This window comes from Caenorhabditis briggsae (genome assembly GCF_000004555.2).
Source record: "Caenorhabditis briggsae complete genome, chrIV, whole genome shotgun sequence".
NCBI classification, from domain to species: Eukaryota; Metazoa; Nematoda; class Chromadorea; order Rhabditida; family Rhabditidae; genus Caenorhabditis; species Caenorhabditis briggsae.
The window spans coordinates 2491352-2511842 of NC_013487.2; the positions used below are offsets into that span (position 1 = coordinate 2491352).

Here is a 20491-nt window from a genome sequence, read left to right on the forward strand (position 1 = left end):
TAGTTAAGTGACCGGAAACTAAACTTGGGAGGTTCCTGAAAATAACAAACAAGCGCCTAAAACTAAATCGGGAAATCTCGGGACCAAATATTAGGGCAAGCCATTTCAAATTGTTTATTGAAAAAAATCTAATTCTTCGAAAAAAAACATCATGAAACAGAGAGAAAACGTCTAGTATTTAAATTTGATTTCTTCTTCAAAGTTCTCAAACAGTTGGCTTATTTCCAAACGAGAACGTTCCCTCTCCTGCTCCCACAGTTTTTCCATTCACAATCACTTTTCTTCCCTTCCAATCGACATTTGATTTCGATCCATGAACACTTCCCGCCTTCATTTTCTCAGATCCAGCCATTTTTTGATCGTTTCTCTGATTCAGATCAACCAGATCTGAGTCATGTTTGTCTCCAGATTTTAGGGTGTGAAGAGTGGCTCCGACAGTTTGGGTCCCGATGACTTTGGAAGGGGAAGAATGGGAAGAGTGGGAAGAAGAAGACATGGAAGATGAGGAAGATCCTTTAGAAGAGAGTGGTTTACCGATTTGGTCAGCGGACATTGATTCAACTGAAAAAAAATGTTTTCAATAAAAAAAGTATGCATTTTTTCGTGGTGGTGTACTGTTACTCTTTTTTGTGCCTATCGTAATCCTTTCATGTTTTGCAACCGGTTCCAATGCGGAGCACTCACTGATTCTCAAAATGTTCAACTTATCTTGATTGTTAGTTACGCGGCCACTAAACCATTGATCTTGAAAGATTCAATAGTAATTCAAAATTTAGTAAAACCGAAATTTGGTTTTTTGAACACTAGCATGAAATAAGAGAGACGCAGCATACATCGAGACTGTCTTGTTGTCTGCGTTTTGGCTGTGTGAATCAGCCGTGGACCAACTCAAACGTTTTCATGCTCAGATAGCCCTAAACATTACTTACGCATTAGAAACGACTGTAATCAGAAAATTAAATTTCAAGCCTTGATTAAAATTCCATAAAACCTTTTCAGTTTCAGAATTTCCAGAGATAATGTTCCTATTTCTAATCAATGTTACGTTGGTCTTGAAAAGTAGTCATTACCTCCAACAACACTTCCAACACCTGCTCCCTTGAAACCTTCTCTCTTCAATCTCAATTGTAATGGATTGAACATTAAGATGTGTGTGACAACTGATGCATTCGTTCCTGTTATTTGTTTCTTTCCACCGTCCACTAGAGACCATCCTTTAGGAAGATTCACTCCGTCAACAGAAGTTTTTCCCTGGAAAAACTTGGATTTGAGAGTGTAGTTTTGAGCGGATATGTAGACGGATATGTAGAAAAAAACTCAGTATCACTAGTGAAAAACAAAATTCAATTAAGATTTTCAAAAAGGATGTGAAGCAGAGAAAATTTCCTGTTTCTTCGTTTTCCTACCTAACAAGGGAGGTCGTTTTAGAAAGGCTTTCAGAATTTTCTTATTTTTTGACAAGGGTTAGTTGACACGCTCAAAAAGCCCCTGTCAAAATCTGTATATGCACTTTTTCCAAAAATGCTGAAAATTTTTGTCTGAAAGTTTCCAATTTCTTAACTATTTAAACTTCACTTTTCTCCGTCATTTCGCCTCCCGGGAACTTCCGGAAACACCGTTGACATGTACACACTTACGCACTGTTGTTCCCAGCAGTGAGGTGGCCGGGTGGTTGTGGGCGTGTGCTGTAAGCTGAAGGTCTGGGGTTCGATTCCCTCTTTTGAAATTATCTTTTGCTATTTTTGATCAAACTCCTAGACATCTATTCAGGGCTCGAAACATGTTTTTGGCCAGAGTTTTTGAGTTTTTGCCGATTTTCAAACTTTGAGAAGCAGAGAATAAATTTTTTCACAGTTAATTTTTTTCGAAATTTCCAAGTTTTTGGTGGTCAACTCCATGCTAGATTTTCGATGAAATTTTTTTCGTTCGAAATTTCTCAATTTTTGTATGGAATGTATTTTTGTAAATTCTTATTAGTTTCTCATGATTCATCCACCCTTTTTTGACCTAGAACAATGCAAAATCACTTATAATTCATTGTTTTCTTTCGAATTTGGACTATTTGATTCACTGTTTTTCGACATAGGGTCGAAAAGCGGCTAGAAGATCATTGGAAATTAATAAGAACTCACAAAAATACATTCCATACGAAAATTGAGAAATTTCGAACGAAAAAATTTTCATCGAAAATCTAGCATTTTCTGCTTCTCAAAGTTTGAAAATCGGCAAAAAACTCAAAAACTCTGGCTAAAAACATGTTTTGAGCCCTGAATCTAGGAATTTGATCAAAAAAAGCAAAAGATAATTTCAAAAGAGGGAATCGAACCCCAGACCTTCAGCTTACAGCACGCGCCCACAACCACCCGGCCACCTCTCTGCTGGAAACAACAGTGCGTAAGTGTACATGTCAACGGTGTTTCCGGAAGTTCCCGGGAGGCGAAATGACAGAGAAAAGTGAGGTTTACAATAGTTAAGAAATTGGAAACTTTCAGACAAAAGTTTGCAGCATTTTTGGAAAAAGTGCATATACACATTTTGACAGGGGCTTTTTGAGCGTGTCAACTAACCCCTGTCAAAAAATAAGAAAATTCTGTAAGCCTTTCTAAAACGACCTCCCTTGTAAGGGTTAAACCGTTTGTTGTATTAGGACTGTAACGCCACTAGGACTAGAGTCGGAAAGTTCATAAAAGCTATTCATAAGAGAGTGCCTGCTCAGCTCATTACCTGCGCTTCAGTTTTTCCTCCATTTTTCTTCATTGCCTCCTCAAATCCCTTTGGTAGTGGAATCTTATCACATTCGGGTTGTCCCATAACTCCACAGGTCTGCAAAAAAATAATTTTCTGCTTCATGGAGGTTTCATGATCGGCTAGGATTATTAGTTTGCAATTGCAAGGTTGCTTAAGCCGTCATCAATACCGATAAAACTGCGATAGATCTGACAATTTCCAGCTGTAGAGCCGTCATTGGGAAAACAAACAAAAAATCTTGTGCAGAACTTGGGATGAATCCAGAAAGCCATCAAATGACCTAGTACGCTCAACTATCGTAGACCTAGCATACGAATGAGAATCATTCTAAAAGTTCTAGAATAAGCAGTTTGAATATTCTGAATTTTTGAAAATCGAGATATTGAAACAGAAGATTTATTGACTACCGCGCCTTACTGATTACTTTACTTTTTGAAAAAAAGAATTTCTGTGTTTTTGAACTGAAGAACGACTGGTTGGCAGCGGCATAGTCATTGCCAGCCGCTGCCGGCCGATTTTGACAGTAAGCTAGATAAAGCGAAACCATGTATATTTTAAGATTGTCTGCGATTCTCACCAATATACCCTCCTCAAACGCGCTCCACTGAACTCCACTCACCGTCTCCTTATAAAACACAGAAGATCCCATTCCCATACACTGATGTTTCACATTATCCACCACCACTGATTCTCCTAATTTCATCTCGGTTCCATCTTTTCGTCTGCATCCTTCGATGGTATAAACTCCATATTTCTGACACTTGTATCGAAGACTCCCGATTTCAAACTTCTCGTCTGGCTGGTACTTTTTGCCGTTTTTTGTGCATTCCTAAAAAAATCAAAGGTATAGTACCTATTTATTGTGTAAATATGATAATGGTGGAACAGCAAAAATTATCAACCTCACATCTCTGATCCCAAAAAAAAAACACAAAAAATTGGTGAACTGTTGGAAAGTTTATCAATTGGCCTTTTCGATATTTAAAACTACAATACCTTTGGCAACATATCCAGTGCTGACATCACTCCAGCCGAATTGTTTAATTGAAATTCGTGTAACTGGGAAGTCATGGTTTTTGTGGTGTCCAGAGAAAAGACAGATGAAGGAGCCCATAAGGCAATTAGGAGGAGGTAGAGGACCATTTCTGGAATGCATTGATTATTGGGGTTGAAGGATTTTTTTTAATTTGGTGATTTGAGAAGGAGTATAAGTTACTTCAAGCTTAAAGTCTTGTTAAGGGAGGGATTCAAGTTTTGCGGGTGTATTGCTTGACGTTGGACAGTAATCGGTGCTTACAATACGTAATCGGCGGTGTCTCCATTTTCCTCCGCTATAATTCTAATAGTAAGATTCAATAAACATCAAAGAATATACCTTTTTTCAAACCATATTGAAACTGAAAAAAAATCTAAATAAATATTTTTTTTCAGTTTCAAGAACGTTTTAACAATTTCGAATGTATGAGCAGAGATTGGACGCATCTGTTGTAGAACTACACTAGCTGTGGTTCGAAGTAGTACGGACCAAACGCGCATTACTATTTAACCAACCGTTTAATAGTTTAGGTTAATGGGATGCTGCATAGTTAGAAAAACTTAAACTTAGATCAACTTTCAAATCAAACAACTGAAGTTATTCAAAAGAAGAGCTACGCTGTCGCCTTTGCCAGCTTTATTAATTTATTAATGAAAAAAAATGCACAGTAAGACATTTGTGGAACCTCGAAACTACTAAGCAACACTATTTGAAAAACCTCAATTGTCAAACATTAACAGTAAAACAGGAAAAAAATATTCAGAAAATTTATCACCGTTTCAAATACTGTATATGCAAATTTGAAAATCGACTAGTTTTAGTCGTAACTAGATTAACGTTCTAAAACAATTTGAAATGCCTACTTCTTCTGGCTACCTATAACTTATATCTTGCCGCCTGGGGTGTGGTTCCTACTACCCCCGGGGGTCACTAAACGAAAACTAGTTTGCAATATATACATTTTTTGTTTTGACATGATACTGTTAAGGCCCCTTATTACATTGACCACACCTCACCTTACCACCTCACCTCCACACTATTAATCAAGTTTTCAACCTTGAGAAACTGTCAACATTGTAAATTTACCAACTTTTTTTGAGAAGATTCTCTTGTCACTGTGGGAGGTTAAAGTGTAATTTTGGAGGGAAATCAGTGTAAAAAACTATATTGATTCAAAATATCGATAAGTTTTTTGGAAGTCTTTCCAACAATATTACAACTGCAAAAATTCGGTCTATCCGGAAATCTTACGAACGGTTCAAATAAAATACGGTATCATTAAGTATGTTTCTTTAAAGTTTTAAGTTCGATACAATTATACTTCCAGGGATACGAGATTGTGGTAATCGAAGAATTTAACTCAATCATTGCTCCAAAATTCTATATTTCCGAAAACAGTTGTTTATCATTACTATTCGCAGTACCAGGACATGGCAAATAACATTTTTTGAAACTTGAATTTTATAAATTCTTATTAGAACCATAGTTCGTTTCCTATTTTGACATGATGGAACAAAAATAGAACTTGAAAATAAAATATTTCTAAAAAACTAGTTAATAACTTTGTCAAATATTATAAGGAATTGCTTTTCAGTGTTTCAAAGATAAGTTAAAAATTCAAAGTTCAAGATCCGTTATTCTTTAGTTACCGGGCTGATAAAAATTAACAGAAAAACCTGACAATGTGAGGACAGAATCGCAGTTTTTAACACTTTTTTCTCAAAAAATGTACTTATTCTGAAAATTTCAGTTCAACATTTGTTTTCTTGTATCAAAAACTAGGGAAATCGTTTACAAAGAAGTAAACAATATTAACTTATCACCATGACGTTGGTTTATTTTCCACTTTTTTCCTAAATCATTTTTACAAAAAATCTTATCCAAAAATTAGCATCTTTCACATAAAAATTCACATAGCATTGCATACTTTCACTTACAAAGAGGTGTATTACAAAACGTACTTAACATTAATTAAAAATAGGACCAGTATTTATGGAAACTTCGAAACTGTATCGTTTTTATAATACTTGTAATTCGGGCCTCTGCCGGGCCTTCGCGGGCCGTGCCATAATTTATTTCAGAATCAATATTTTTGAACCAACTAAACCAGATATTATAGAGCTCCACGAGTACTACAAAACAGTATTATTTGGAATACTGTATCTTATCTATGAACAAAGTTACAGATCATAAAGTGGCTTTTCTCGTAGTGCCCGGCAGGCCCGGGCCGGGCCTGCTTTTTTTGTTCCTTTTGCTCTGTAACTCTGTTCATAGACAAGATACAGTATTCCAATTAATACCGTTTTGTAGTACTCGCGGAGCTCTATCATATCTGATTTAGTTGGCTTTCTTTTCGCCCGCGTGGCGCAGTCGGTAGCGGCCCTGTACCCCTGATCAGCCTGTCATAAGTTCAATTCCTCGGGGGGCGCTTTTGACGGAATTTCGAGAACACAATTTTTTTCATGTCCCCCCACCTTCAACTTGCGTCCATAATGTTGATTTACTTTCACATTTTCCCTTCAAAGCAATGTTATAGAAAGTCTTGTTCAAAAATCAGAATATTTTACAGAGCAATTAAATTTCTTGAAAAGTTTCATGTTTCATCCATTCGGTAGATATTACATAGATTGTCATTCTATTACTTTTATCGCATTAATTGTTGGTTTTCAAGTTTTCAAACAAAAAACAGGATTGATTAGAAGTAATATATGGAAACTTTGTAACTGTTGCTAACGTTACATTTTTTGAACAAATACTGTAAAACTTGAAGGGGAAAAAGGAAAGTTTACGAGTGCTTTTTGCGTAACGTATGCATTCTGACGTCAAGTAATGACATCGGTCTACGGCCCAACTTCCGCTACCGTAGCTCAGCTGATAGCAACGTGATACCTCCAACAGTGGGCCCACAAGTTCAACTCCTCGAGAGGCGCATACGAAAAAAACTTCGAAAGAATGAATTTTTTGAATGTCAGAATTTGCAGTGTACTGAAATCAAACAAAGTTACAAGAAATGTAAGATTATCAAAACAGTGAAAAAAATGCAGTTTCATTTTTATCCCGAATATCGTAGCCGAATGATTTGATGTTATGACATCGAGCTTTTTATGCAAATTTATTCATTTGGCAGCTACGGCATTTTAAAATTAACTCTAATTGTTGCCATGAAAAAAAAACCGTATTTTCCGAAACATCCTAGTTGCATAACGCTTAGTTTCTTTTAATACAATTTCCAGACGTTTTCTCTTTTTTATGCATTAGTCGAGATTTTTTTCAATTATTTATTCGCACCGAATTCACTGCTAATTTTTTTTCATGTCAAATCCGTAACCAAAAAAGTTTCGTTGAAGAAAAAATACAGTTTCGATTTCATGTTAACATCACTAAATTTTGTATTTTCTGATCAGTCGTCAATGGATCCCAATTTTTGACTCATAGTCTCAACTTCAACCAATTAAGTTCAAATTTTTCGCCAGAACTCTGAATCCATGTTTTCGACAGCGTAGCTCAAAACCAGTGAGCTCAACTTGTCAATGAGCTTCTATTGGTTACCATTTTGTTCCTTTTAAAATTAAAAATAATAATTAAAAACCACAAATTCATTCAAATGAAAAGAGTAATATTTTATGTAAATTGAACACACCAACACATTTTTTGAAAATCATGCTCAAATTGAACTGCTCCATCATCTCCATATCGTCCGAGGTTAGCTGAAAAATACATCAGCTGATTGTTGTGTTATCAAAATTCCTAGGGAATCAAAATAATGAAACAGTTAGGATTTTTTGTTAAAAGAACGTTCCAAGTTGAGCTCATATATCAATTCCGATATCAAACTCCCGGTATCAAAGATATCAAATCTCTGTCAACGGATAAAATGTTAGTGATATTATGACAATCATTTTATCAGTTGACCGATGTTTGATACCTTGCATGGGACACGAGATAATTGAGCTCAATGTTTCCCGTTCATCATATTTTCAGAATCAAAATGGAATTATTGTTATTAGGCAAGTTATGTGATTGCTCAAAATTTGGTAACTGATCATGGTTCATAAAATAGCAATAAAATTACTGTTCCACTTTTATCACAAATGGACACAATTATTTGATCTACAATTTTTCGTTTATTTTGACAACTCACATTTTCCGTCGAATTTCCCTTCATCAGCTTCTCCGATGAGTCAACTTTCGCTCTCTTCTGAATGTATTCCTTCTTATCCGATTCCAATCCCTTGTCGAACTTTTTACTACACTTTTTTTTTTTTTTTACTAAACTCTTTTTACTAAACTTTTTACTATACTTTTTCAGCAGTTTCCATGTCTTTGACTTCTTCCGCTGTTGAGTTCTGGAATTTTTTTTGGTTCTTATCACTGTAAAAGATTGAGTCACAAAAAAGCGACTTGAATTTTTGAACGCGTTGAAACATAATTTTTTTTAATCTAGATGACTGTCAGAAGCTTACCAAATTTATACCAGCCAGGCCGTCCCTAAGCTCGGTGATCCAAAAATTGCAGTCGTAGATTAACTATATTGGAAGTACAGTAAGCATAAAAACGCGGAGTTCATGAATATTCTGTTTCGAAATTTCGATTTTTGAAAATTAGGAATATTCAATTTGCTGGTCTGACTTCGTGCTTTCAATTGATTGATTATGGTAATGACCAGTTTTGTGTGAAGATTTTTAAAATATCAATGTTTCGTAACTACAGGAAATCCAGAAACTTCTAACTTTCCCTAAATGTTCCGTTTCAAAATTTCGTTTTTTACCGATGTAGAATATTCACTTTGCTGGTTCGCCTTTTATTTGCGTTTTTAATAATTATGTGAAAATTTGATTCAGGTCATTACTATTGTAGTGTCAAGATTTTGAAACTAAAAATGTTTCGGATTCATCAGTCAAAACTGTAACAAGTTTTTGAAACAATAATCAGTTCATTCCAGTGTTAAAATTTTGAAAATCGAATTTTCCAAAAATATTATAAACCGCTTTAACAAATTTGTTACTGTATCATTGAGCAGATTTCAAGTTTTATTAACCACACACAGTAATAGTATCAGATTATTTTTCATTAGTGTTTCAGAGACAAGTTAAAATTTCAAAGTTCAAGATCCGTCGTTATTGTATAGGCAACAATGGGCTCACAAAAAACGGATGAAGAAAAAACTAACGTCTCCATGCTATGTTTAAATTTGAAATTTCAATTCAAAATTTTCTTCATGTTTCGAAAAATAGGGAAATCGTTTACAGAGATATCATCCTTATATATAAAACGCTAGACGCGTCTGTTGGTCCCGGTGTCAGTCTGTCCGGTTTTGGGTTTTTAAATGAAAGGTTGGCCGCCACCAAAACCGAACCAGCCGCCTGTCGCACAACGGCTGTGCACGCACACAGCTGCGCCATGAGGGCCACAGAGATAGAAGGGAGGGAAGGCGTAGATGTTCTACTGTGTGACAAAGAGAAGTCGAATAGAGGGGTGGATTGAGGAACCAGTAAAAAATTATGAATTGCGCCGAAGGAGCAGAAGCCAGCAGGCTGGTAAACAATATTACTTCACACGCATAGTTCTCATTTTATTTTCAGATGTGTCCTGAATCAATTTTATAGAAATTCTAGTTCAAAAATTAGCATCGTTCAGATCGAAATTGATTTTTTCAAAAGTTTAGTGTTCCATACTATCCGTATATTACATAGAATGTCGTACTTTCACTTGAGTTGAGATTTGACCGTCAAATAACTGAAACCATTCAAAGTTCACAAGAAAGTGAGATTCTCAAAACAGTGAGAAATACAGTTTGTTTCTAATCACAAATATCAAAACTGGACTAATTGAGCGTTCGACTTCGAATAATACATATCATGAACTTTTTTTTTGAAAAATAATTACAGTTTCAACTTCATGTTAACATCACTAACATTTATATTCGCTGATCATCAAAGTAATATTTAATTTAATTGATAAACCAACACATTTTTCAAAAAAAAAGCATGTTCAAATTCCTTGTGCTCCAAAAGTATCAATTCCAAGAACTGTCTCGTTGCTCTTGAGCATCTCATCATCAGCCTCCATTGTCTTGTTGAACTGCTCCATCATCTCCATATCATCCGAGGTTAGCTGAAAAGGAATCGATTACACATTATAAAAAATTGCTAATTAAGTAAGAAATCAAAGTAGTGAAACCGTAAGGAATCTACCGTGAATGTACTAATATAAAGTTCTATATTTGAGCTCAATTATCTCAATTCCTGGAAGAGATATCAAAAATGTTTTTACTGATAAAATGCTGGTGATATTATTATAAACATTTTATCAGTTGACAGATTTTGATAATTTGCGTTGGACCCGATATAGGGGAGCTCAAAACTTCAGTATAAGCTTCGAAACTTTATCTGTTTCGCACTCATCATTTTTTCACAGTCCAAGTCAAATCATTGTTATATACTTTCAGCATTCTGTAATCAAATTACTGTAGATTTCAAGTTCCCCATAACTCACACTTTCCGTCGAATTTCCCTTCATCAATTCCTCCGATGAGTCAACTTTCGCTCTCTTCTGAATGTATTCCTTCTTGTCCGATTCCAATCCCTTGTCGAACTTTTTCAAATCAGTCTCGGCAGCTGGCCCGTCAGCTTTTTCAGAAGACTTTGCTTTTTCAGCAGTTTCCGTATCTTTCACTTCTTCCGCTGTCGAGTTCTGAAATGCCTTTGTCTTCTCATGACGAAAAATGATCGAGTCTCAAAAAAAGCCACTTGAATTTTTGAACTGATTGAAACCGAAAAAAAAGGTTCAACTTTATTTATATTCTTGTCGTAATAAGCCGGGTTGTCAGTAGGCTCCGTGGTCCAAAAAATCCCAGTCTAAGTACCTTAAATGTACTGCAATCTTACTATTACTCTCCATAAATTTCCTGTTTCAAAATCTTGATTTCCAAAAATATTGTATAACCACCATCTTAACTTTTAATTTTTGGATAGTTAAAAGCTTTAACTATCCAAAAATTAAAATTTCGCTAAAAGAGACATAGTCATAGTTCCATTCCTAGTTATAGTTATAGTTATGACTGATTCGTGACCAAGCCCGTTTTAAAGGAAGCTGTCAACTTTGAATCAATTTATCTGGGTACCTGTCAGAGATATCAAAAAATGGTCAACCAACAAAAAACTTATTTAAAAAAACCACAAATCTTTTCTTCAGTTAACCAATTGTACATACCTTTTTCAAAATAAAGTGGGTCAAAGTTAGTGGCCCCTGTTTTAGCAGTTCTACTTCTACCTAATCATGTTCAAATCCCGCTATCATTAATTCTATCATTAATTTAATGTCATCTATAGTTGTAATCATATTTCATTTGTAGCAAAAAAAACACAATTAAAGAATCTGTTAACTTTGACGCAAAATATCTTGTTTCCTGTAACATGGTATCAAAATATGGACAGCTAACAAAAAGTTTATGATAAAATTTTTATTATTTTGTCAGTTGACCACTTTTCGATATCTTTTACAGGAACCGAGATAAATAAGGCGTAGTTGCCAAATAACGAGCCGGCCCGTCAAGAATTTACGTTCCACTCTTACGTTCCACTCTGTTAATTTTGTTCGAAAATGTAAATTTTTCTTCTTTAAAGGTGGGGAGACAAGACAAAAAATAATGTTCTCGAAATTCCGTCTGAATATGCCCCTCGAGGAGTTGAGCTAGCATGGGCGAGGATTGAGAGTGCGGCGCCGCTACCGACTGAGCCACGCGGACAAAAAGGCAGCCGGCGCCCGATTGCATACATAAAGGCGAGGACGCCGGCTGTACGCAGAGTGGCATTAAGCGTTGTACACCGTGACGGTAGAATGCATACTCTAGCTACAAAAAAACTACGAAAAATCTCCTGTCCCCCCACCTTTAACTAAAAAAAGACCCACCTTTTTTTTCATTGGAAATTTTCTCACTGTGAGAAGCGGGCCGGGCCGGCCCGTTGCAACTATGAAATAAGGTCAAAGTTTGGGGACCTTATGATACAGGTTTCACACTATTTCTGATTCGCGACTTCAATTTTAATGTCAAAATCTTACTAACTTTATTAGTGTATTTTCCCAGATTTCCAATTTCCACTTACCCCTCCATCAACCTTCATCAACTCCTCCACATTCTCATTATACTTCAACTCTTCCGACGACGACGATATCGACAAATCCCGAGATTCAGATTCCGACGACTCGGTTGCTCGAGCGATGGCGTGGAACGAAATCGAGAGTAGGAAAACAAAATGGATGAATTTCATCATGATACAAACTGCAAAACTGACTATAAGAGTGAGGATAACTGGATAATTTGTGGTCGGACGGAAAAAAAAAGAAAAGGGGTGGTGGTGGTAGTCGGACTAGTTTTTCATGGGATTTTTTTATAACATGCACTTTGGAATACGATCGGTTAGTAATCGCTTTGTTTTCATTTTTATCGGGTTTATGAATGGATTTATGAATGTACAGGTGTCATGTCTAGCATATGATCGGGTAGATTACATGTAGGCATGGTTTAACAAAAAAAAATAAACTTCCAATCTTAAAAACTGTGTGAAACAGAAAAAAAAAACTTTAGTCATTTAAAAATTCAGCGAACGAAAATTCTAAAAAATTCAAAACTTGAAAACCTTTTTTTATGTACCGTTTCACCGCTCTGAAAATAAATAAATCTAAATCTAAAACTGTGTGAAACAGATAAAAATTTGAGTCAATTTAATGAAAGTGGGCGGGGCCAACTTTTTCAGTTACTATTAGATTTTGAATAGTCGATGTGGCCAACGTGAAACTTTTTAATAAGATTCAGGATTTAGGCTCCGCCCACTTTTTGTTATCACCTTCCAAAGTGGCCTTTACCACCTGTAATTTTATACACCTAGTGTTTCGATTACATATGCTAAACAAGAATCGGTTAAATTTTCTGGACTCCGCCCATTTTTTAAGCTACGCCCCTTCAGCTGAAAATTGGAGTTTAGGAAATACCAATTTCTTTTAGTTTTGCATTTTTTTAAATAGTTTTCCCGAAAATTAACAAATTTCTTGAGTATTGCAGAAGAATTTTCTGCTTCAATAACTACAGAAAAAATAATTTTTGACAATATTTTTTCTGATGGTTGATTGACGGATCAACGACTAATTCTTTCAAAATATGAAACTGTTTCAAAAACTTCATTTCTCGACAATTAATACTAATAATCTCAATGGTAGGCTTCAAACTTTCGGACATAAAAAACTCGAAAACTGGAATTTCAAAGCAACAGAACCATAAAATTTAGCTAAATATACTGAATTCTAAAAATCTAGACAAAAAATGTACTCGATGGAAATTGTTGATCAGCTGATATTCATTTTTCTGTCTATTGTCGAATTAAAAAAAGTGGGACCTGGAAAATTTCGCGGGCGGCTTCCCGGTCAATTTTCGAGGCCATGCCCCAAAAACACTACGGTAGTAAACGAAGCTTATTTCTGTGAATTATGTGGGATTTTCTGGACAAAATTTACGTTTCTTGGTATGAAAATGATCGCTAGCATCTCTAGAATCTGTCTTTCATCGAAAAACCGGACTTAATTGCGAAAGTAGCTCGAACGAGGCGAAACTCTGAAATATTACGTTTTTGCCGCGCTTTTTCGTAATTACTTTTTCGTAAAAGAATTAAAATTCCACCTTTATCTCCAAAATTACAAAAATTTCGAAACCGAAAAAATTTTCTAACAAAAAAAAACTGAAAACCATTTTGTTACCGATTGACATGTCGGTAGAGGGGTATTTAAAATTGTCCCTCGACTAAAAAAACCTGATTATCCCCAATAATCCCATCGATTTTTTTATATGACATAAAATTTTGTGGTTTTCCAAAATTTTTTTAGTTTCTGGCCCGAAGCTCATTTTTTGGACAAAAATGAGGTCCATAAAATTTTTATTGCTATTATTTTTGATGGCTGAAATTCAGGGATCCATGGATGGTGAGGATTTTAGTATCAGTTGATCTTGATCTTTAGGTTCTTATCCTAAATTGACAAAAATAATTTTGACTGGAAATATGCCAAATTTGAAACAGTAAAATTCCCCGAATTTCAGATTTTCAACTCAAAAATTCTGATTCTGAGATTTTGAGATTCTGAGATTCTGAGATTCTGAGATTCTGAGATTCTGAGATTCTGGGATTCTGAAATACTGAGAAGAACAAAAAACTAAGTTTTTAAGGATCCTCGATTTGAAACAAAAACTGTAGCAGTAATATTTTCAGATGGCTCTGGAGACGCCTTCTACCCAGATGACATCGCTATTGAAGGCTCCGGGGCTCCACCCCATAACATCTCCACTATTGCTGAGGAACCAAGAGAAGGAGAAGCATCCGGGGGACCAATGATTCCACCCCACCCAAATAAGGGGTCAGGATTTGAGTATGGAGGGTCTGATGACCCTGGACCTGATTTTGAGGGCTCTGGAAAACCCGAAAATCCTCAAACCGCCGAACCCCTACCCCCAGTCATCGACGATCTGATTACTGGGATTCCAGAAGAATCCACGATGCCACCAAAGGATCCTGCCGAGTTTCAGACTCATGAGGCGGAGCAAGAACCAGAGGAGGGACCAACAGGACCAACTACCCCATTTGACATTGACAATCTGGAAACTGGAGTTCCCGAAGGTCCTACCAAAGAACCCTATATGCCAAAACCAGTGACCAAACCGAAACCAGGAAGTAATCAATCTGAAGAGGGTGTCACCGATGGCTACTATTCTTCCGGAGGTACAGATTTCACAGATTTCACAGATGGTGGGTCTAGTGAGATGCCAATGGAGAGTATTCCACCAGTTCATTGGACCAAATCAACGCCAAGAGATTTCACAATCAGTCAGAAGATTGATCAGAATAGTCCCGGGTACCAACAGTTGCTGCATATGTTGGAGGTGGGTTACTGTTTCAATATTCTGTCAAAAAAAAACGTTTTCGTTATCATTGATAATGTTTTGGCAACCGTTTGTTACAGGACCTCGGACATCGTCGAAAGCAGGAAGACATCGTGCAGGCTACAATGACGGATTTCTATGTTAGCCGAGCGACGAGTCTTATGGATACCATTGATAATGTGAGTGTCTAAATTTTTTTTACCTATTTTTGGTCAGTTTTTGTTTTATTTTTGAGCCGTTTTTGATCCGTTCTCGGTCCATTTTTTTTGCACTTATTTGGCACACCTTTTGCAACATGGGAAGCAAAAATCAGCAAGACATTCAACTACTCTCACAAGTCAGACTACTGTACCATTTGACCAGGCTACGGTACCAAAACAGTTGAGAAATACAATTGAAAAATATATTGTTTTGAATGGGAAAGAGTCAATTTCAGAGTTTTTGATACCTTTCAGACGAACAGAGATGAATCAAGTCAAAGTTAATGATAGAAGGTTCCCGATTAGTACTGTAAAAATAATTTTTCGGTTTCAACATGTTCCCTTTTTTTCTTAATTCTGCTGATCAGGACTTTCTTGTATTCTGTCTCTATTTCAGTCCTTCACAAACGTGGCGATTTCCAACATCACCATGGCACAGGAATACGTCAAAGGGCTGTTGGAAGACTCCTCAGTTTCAGTGAGTTTTTGGAATTCTCACTGTAGTATTACTGTTTCAGTTAGATTGTAAACTTGTAAATGCTCAGATTTTTTAATTTTTTAATAGGTTCTGCATGAATGTCTGATCACTTATTCCAATTATTGCAGGTCCGCAACGCCTACACCGAAATCGTGAAGCTAACCAAGGAGCCCAGTTTCTACTACATTCCAAAACGGCAGAGATACCTAATGGTCCATAAAATAGTGACAGATATGGACAAGTCTGCTCAGCAAGAGATGCTAGCTCTGAACAAGCAGGCAAAGACTTATTGTCGGAATGCAAACGTGGACACTCCACCATACTCATTGGGTAATATATTCGGAAATATGTTGGCTAATGGAGCTGTTCTAACGAAATAAATTGGTTTAAATTGTGGATTCTTTTCTAGTGTCGTCAAAGATAAATAGAGTACTGTAAAACATGCAATTTATCTCGGTACTCGGGAAAAATATAGAAAATTAGTTCACTTCATTGACCTCAATTATCTCGATTTCTGTAAAAGATATCAAAAAGTTGTCAACTGATAAAATGTTTATCATATTACCAGTTACATTTTATTAAAAAATTACTTTTTGATATCTTCTACAGGAATCGATATAAATTAGGTCAACGTGAGTGCCTGCAATAAAAAAATAACAATTTCTAAAAAAACCAAACAATCATGTAAAAAAGCTTTCTCAAGAAATATCAAAACTTTGAAACCGTTATTTTAAAAACAAAAAAAGTTTCTAACCTAAGTTTTTTCTTGTATACTATTTACACTTTGTCTTAACGTTCATGTTGATTTAATTTTTGAATGATCGGAATTGAAACAATTATGTAAACACATGGCAATGGGTCAAAATGTGGCCAAACTATTTTTTTAACCGTCTCACATTGTGGTGAAATTACGAAGAAGAATTTGGGGAGCAGTTCAATTGCATACGAGTCGTCAGTTAGGTATCTAAATTTGAGCCGATTAGGTTCAATATCTTTTTGGTAAAAGTGCGCAATGCGGGATGGCGGAGTGTCGTAGCCATGTGTCATCCTTAAATGTGGGAGGACATGAAAAAAATAATGTTCTCGAAATTTCGTTCAAAGATGCCCCTCGAGGAGTTGAACTTGTGAGGGCGATGATTGAGGGTGCGGCGCCGCTACCGACTGAGCTACGCGGGCAAAGAGAAAGCGCACGCCCGATTGCATACATAAAGGCGAGGACGACAGCAGTACGCAGAGTGACATTAATCGTTGTACACCGTGACGGTGGAATGCATACTCTAGCTACAAAAAAACTACGAAAAATCTCCTGTCCCCCCACCTTTAACTTGTAGTTTAAGCTCAATTATTTAAAGTGATATAGTGACAAAATGTTGGCGATATTATGATAAACATTTCATCAGTTGATAGTTTTCTGATATCGTATACAAGGACCAAGATATACTGAGTTAAAGTTGACAGTTTCTATTCGGTTTCAGGGGTCCTCTCAAAGGTTCTAAAAATGTTTTTTTTTTCCTGTTCCAACTTCCTCGTTAAAATTCCCAATACAATAAGTAAGTGATCGAACAAGAAATTCAATTAAAACTCAATTGCTTGTGCCTTCATATTTACAAAGTTTCGTGTTTTTTAATGGAAGCTTTTTGTCTTCAGTTGTGTTCAGTTTCCAGCCAAACAATAACACTAATTTTTTGACCAAACTACATATATTTAAATTTTTCTGCTTTAAGGAACCTATATTTTTTCCGGAAATTGAAAAGATAGCTTGGTTTTGTCAACCCTGAGTTACGCTCAATTATCTAAATTTCTGTAAGAAATATCAAGACCTGTCAATTGATAAAATGTTTGTCATAATATCACCAACATTTTATTAGTTCACAAATTTTTAATATCTTTTATAGGAACCGAGATAATTAACCTCAAAGTGCGAGACAAGATTTTGGAATCTTTAGAATTGTTTCTCACTGTTTTTCCTTTAAAAAACTACATTTATTCATTGAAAACACCCAATTAATGAAATCCCATGGAATCCTAGAATTATCCTTCACTCCTCTACATATCTGGCTTTGGAATCGTGGTTCCAAGTGGGACAACTCCATACTGTTCCATACAATTCTCATTGATAAGACTGTATTCACAGCATGTGACACATTTGTAGCTCGGGTCCACGTTGAACACACGGAAATTGTATTTGGCCATCTTTTGGAGCACTTCGAAGTGAGACAGTGGTGAGCCATGGATTTCGATGAAGATCTAAAGTTACAGTTTCAATGTCTGGGTACAGTAAAGGCCGGCTAGACTAATTCGATCTTCTAGTCGTACCATTATTTCTGGCTTAAAAATATGATTCTCATAGAACGGAATCCGAAAAAAATCTTCTTTTCCAAAACGTTGATATCCTAATAGTGGCTTACCTGACAAACCGAATGCTCCTTGATCAATGGCTCCAACCCAGCGTGCTCTCCTCCTTCGATATCGATTTTTAGAAAATCCACTTTCGATTTTCCCGATTTTTTGAGTATGTCTGGAAGGCCAAGAGTGTCAGGCATCTTTCCAACGAACAGTTGACCATTGATCGCAGCGTATTTGGATTTGGTCTCAGCGGATTGTTCGGTCTGCAAGATTTGAAGGTATTTGAGAAGAAAATGAAACTTGACACTAACCGAATCCGCTTCCAGAATGGTGCATTTTTCTCCAGTGACCTTTGACATGTGCTCGTCAAACACAATTTGATTGTTAAGTCCGAGAGACATGATTCTGAAAAAAAAATACTGTTTCGGTTTCTCGATTTTAGAATCAAAATTAATGCTTGAGCAATTTTCATATAGTTCTTAACATTTCAGAAATCTCAAAATCCGAAGAATTAAAAATTTTATCAAAACTCAAAATATCAAAAATGGCAAGACAAACAGATTAAGATCACTAAACGATTTCCAGAAATTTCCGTTTCAAATTGATCCCTTAAAACTCAAAGGTTCCAGAAATTTGGTGACGCGTAGATACCAAATCTTCCAATTTGAGCTCACTTATCTCGGTTCCTACATAAAACGTCAAAAATCTGACAAGTGATAAAATGTTTATCATATCATCAGTAGAATTTCATCAGTAGAGAAATTGTTGATATCTCTTCTAAGAAAAGATAATCAAGCGTAAAATGGAAGTTCAACTACAGTACCCTTTCCCACTTTAACTCACGTGCAATCCTGTTGATTCACTGCCTCCGGCTTACAAACGTATTTCCCACCCTCCAAATTCTCTCCAACTCTCATTTTATCAATACAAACAGCCTCTGGCAACACTTTTTGATAAAATTCCTGACTGATTTCTCGTCCGGCCGCCTCCAAAAGATCCCTCTGTGCTTGAGCCGAGTAGTACTTCAGTGGATTGATGTGGGATGGTTCTTCTTGGTTTTCTGGGTTTTCAGGCTCCCGTGGACCCTGCTCCATACGATAATTGGCTTGTTGCACTCGACCATTGCTGACTTCCTGGATCTCATGACGAGCTTGAAGGAGTTGGCGGTCTGAAAATTACTGTTTCACAAGCCGCATAATCGTTTCTTGCTTCTAATTGGTAGATAGAACTCAGTCAGTTTGTCTTACCTGTTCGATTAGCTGTCAAATAATTCGACACCGTTATCATCAGAATCAGAAGAAGTAGGAAGAGACTCAATGAGGATTGGCTGGGATTCATGATGAAGGGAGACAGATACTGATAATGAATTGATAGACTGGGGTGATAGACTTGTTGATGATAATGGGGCGTGGCCTACATATGTGTTTGATTAGCAATTCAAATTTGACAACACGAGTTGAGAGAGAGAGAGAGATAGAGAAGAAATAAAGATTACAGATTACAAGAGTCTAGGGGAATCCTAGGATCTCGAAACTATGTGCGGATTTCAGATTGAAAATTATTCTTTGAAGATTCATTTGTAGACTGGTTAGCAAAAACGTAAAAACGTTTGGTAATAAATCAGAATTTTGAAGCCGAGAAAAGATTGATCACCGTTTTTGAATGAAAATGTCATTATCACACCTAAAAATAATTTGCTGTTTTATATGGTTTTGAAGAATTTGAATTATTTGCACTTAATTTAATGATAGATCTTTCACATAGAAACCCGAAAAAAATAACAGGAATATTTTTGGGAGTATTTGAGTTTTTTTAATTAATTGTTTTCTTAAAAAAATAAATGAAGTATTTTCTGGTCAAAACCACCAGAAATTCCGGACGAAGTCAACATTTTTAAACAGTTGAAAAAAGAAAACGGGCTTGAATTACTGGAAAAAATGTAAGGAAACATGAAAAACAATTAGCTTTCTGTTAAACCCTCTGAGAAATCGAAGTTGCGTACAAATTTTGGGGCTTCGGGTCCGCTACCAACTGAGCTATGCGGTCGCCGTCAACCGGTGTATGGTAGGGCAAGCAAAAAGTGTTAGCACCGTTACGCAAAAATGCACACACTCACAATCAGAAAACCATTACTTTTCTCATATTTCACTGTTTCAGTATTGTGATTTTTAGATGTGGATTAGTTAGCAACTGATGACCAAAATTTGTGCATATTCGATTTTTAACAAAAAAAATCCAATTTCACTTGTAGGTAAGATTGAAATTCGCCCGAGATGGAAAGCTTACTTGTAGGAATTCAAAAAATGCGGTTTCAAAATTTTAGTAAATTTCCGGAGTATGAGATACTTCATTTAATGCTGATCCTCCTGTTGTAGCTGAATTTTGAATATCTTGACTCTCTTAAAAACTCACTATTTTTTCCATACTTCACGGTCTCCCACGAAACATTTCCGAACTGCAAATTAAGTTTTGATCTACAGACAAAAAGTTTGGCGCGATCACAATTGCAGGTCTAAAGCCACATTTTCAGGATTTTTTACCTGATTTTGTGGAGATTCAAGATAGTTCAAATGATTCTTAAAAAATTAGTTAGTGGCTATAGAATTCTGTATGGCCCTTTTCCGGAAGAAAATGTTCCAAAAATGGCCAACTTCCAGATTTTTTATAGAAAAAATGTATCTCCTCTTTCAGTTTCAGACATTTCTAAAAGATTCATAGCTCAAAAGAACCTCAATAATTTATTCTTCATTTTGTATAGA

The 20491-nt window shown here is 36.0% G+C and overlaps 5 protein-coding genes across 5 annotated transcripts in view; 1 reads left to right on the top strand and 4 right to left on the bottom strand.

The window, feature by feature from the left end:
• Nucleotides 1–205: 205 nt before the first annotated feature.
• Nucleotides 206–3891, bottom strand: CBG18749 (the record flags this gene model as incomplete). The annotated part of the gene is made up of 5 exons (XM_045244912.1): nt 206–561; nt 1071–1251; nt 2725–2823; nt 3368–3577; nt 3745–3891. The coding sequence occupies 5 exons, from the start codon at nt 3889–3891 to the stop codon at nt 206–208; spliced, it is 993 nt and encodes a 330-aa protein (XP_045096569.1).
• Nucleotides 3892–7380: 3489 nt separating this feature from the next.
• Nucleotides 7381–8103, bottom strand: CBG26263 (the record flags this gene model as incomplete). Its single annotated transcript, XM_045244913.1, has 3 exons — nt 7381–7491; nt 7926–8031; nt 8081–8103. The coding sequence occupies 3 exons, from the start codon at nt 8101–8103 to the stop codon at nt 7381–7383; spliced, it is 240 nt and encodes a 79-aa protein (XP_045100128.1).
• A 1672-nt stretch (nt 8104–9775) lies between these two features.
• On the bottom strand, nt 9776–12057 carry CBG18750 (the record flags this gene model as incomplete). The annotated part of the gene is made up of 3 exons (XM_002632674.1): nt 9776–9898; nt 10280–10477; nt 11890–12057. The coding sequence occupies 3 exons, from the start codon at nt 12055–12057 to the stop codon at nt 9776–9778; spliced, it is 489 nt and encodes a 162-aa protein (XP_002632720.1).
• A 1635-nt stretch (nt 12058–13692) lies between these two features.
• On the top strand, nt 13693–15766 carry CBG18751 (the record flags this gene model as incomplete). The annotated part of the gene is made up of 5 exons (XM_002632675.2): nt 13693–13756; nt 14041–14708; nt 14789–14887; nt 15306–15386; nt 15515–15766. 5 exons carry the CDS (start codon nt 13693–13695, stop codon nt 15764–15766), a joined length of 1164 nt encoding a protein of 387 aa, XP_002632721.2.
• Nucleotides 15767–17432: 1666 nt separating this feature from the next.
• Nucleotides 17433–20491, bottom strand: part of CBG18752 — a gene marked incomplete at both ends in the record, with an annotated part of 6731 nt that continues 3672 nt past the window's right edge. The window contains 5 exons of the mRNA XM_045244914.1: nt 17433–17633; nt 17795–17995; nt 18044–18137; nt 18576–18900; nt 18980–19059. Coding sequence (XP_045100794.1) covers nt 17433–17633; nt 17795–17995; nt 18044–18137; nt 18576–18900; nt 18980–19059 — 901 coding nt within the window. The remainder of the gene's footprint in view (nt 17634–17794; nt 17996–18043; nt 18138–18575; nt 18901–18979; nt 19060–20491) is intronic.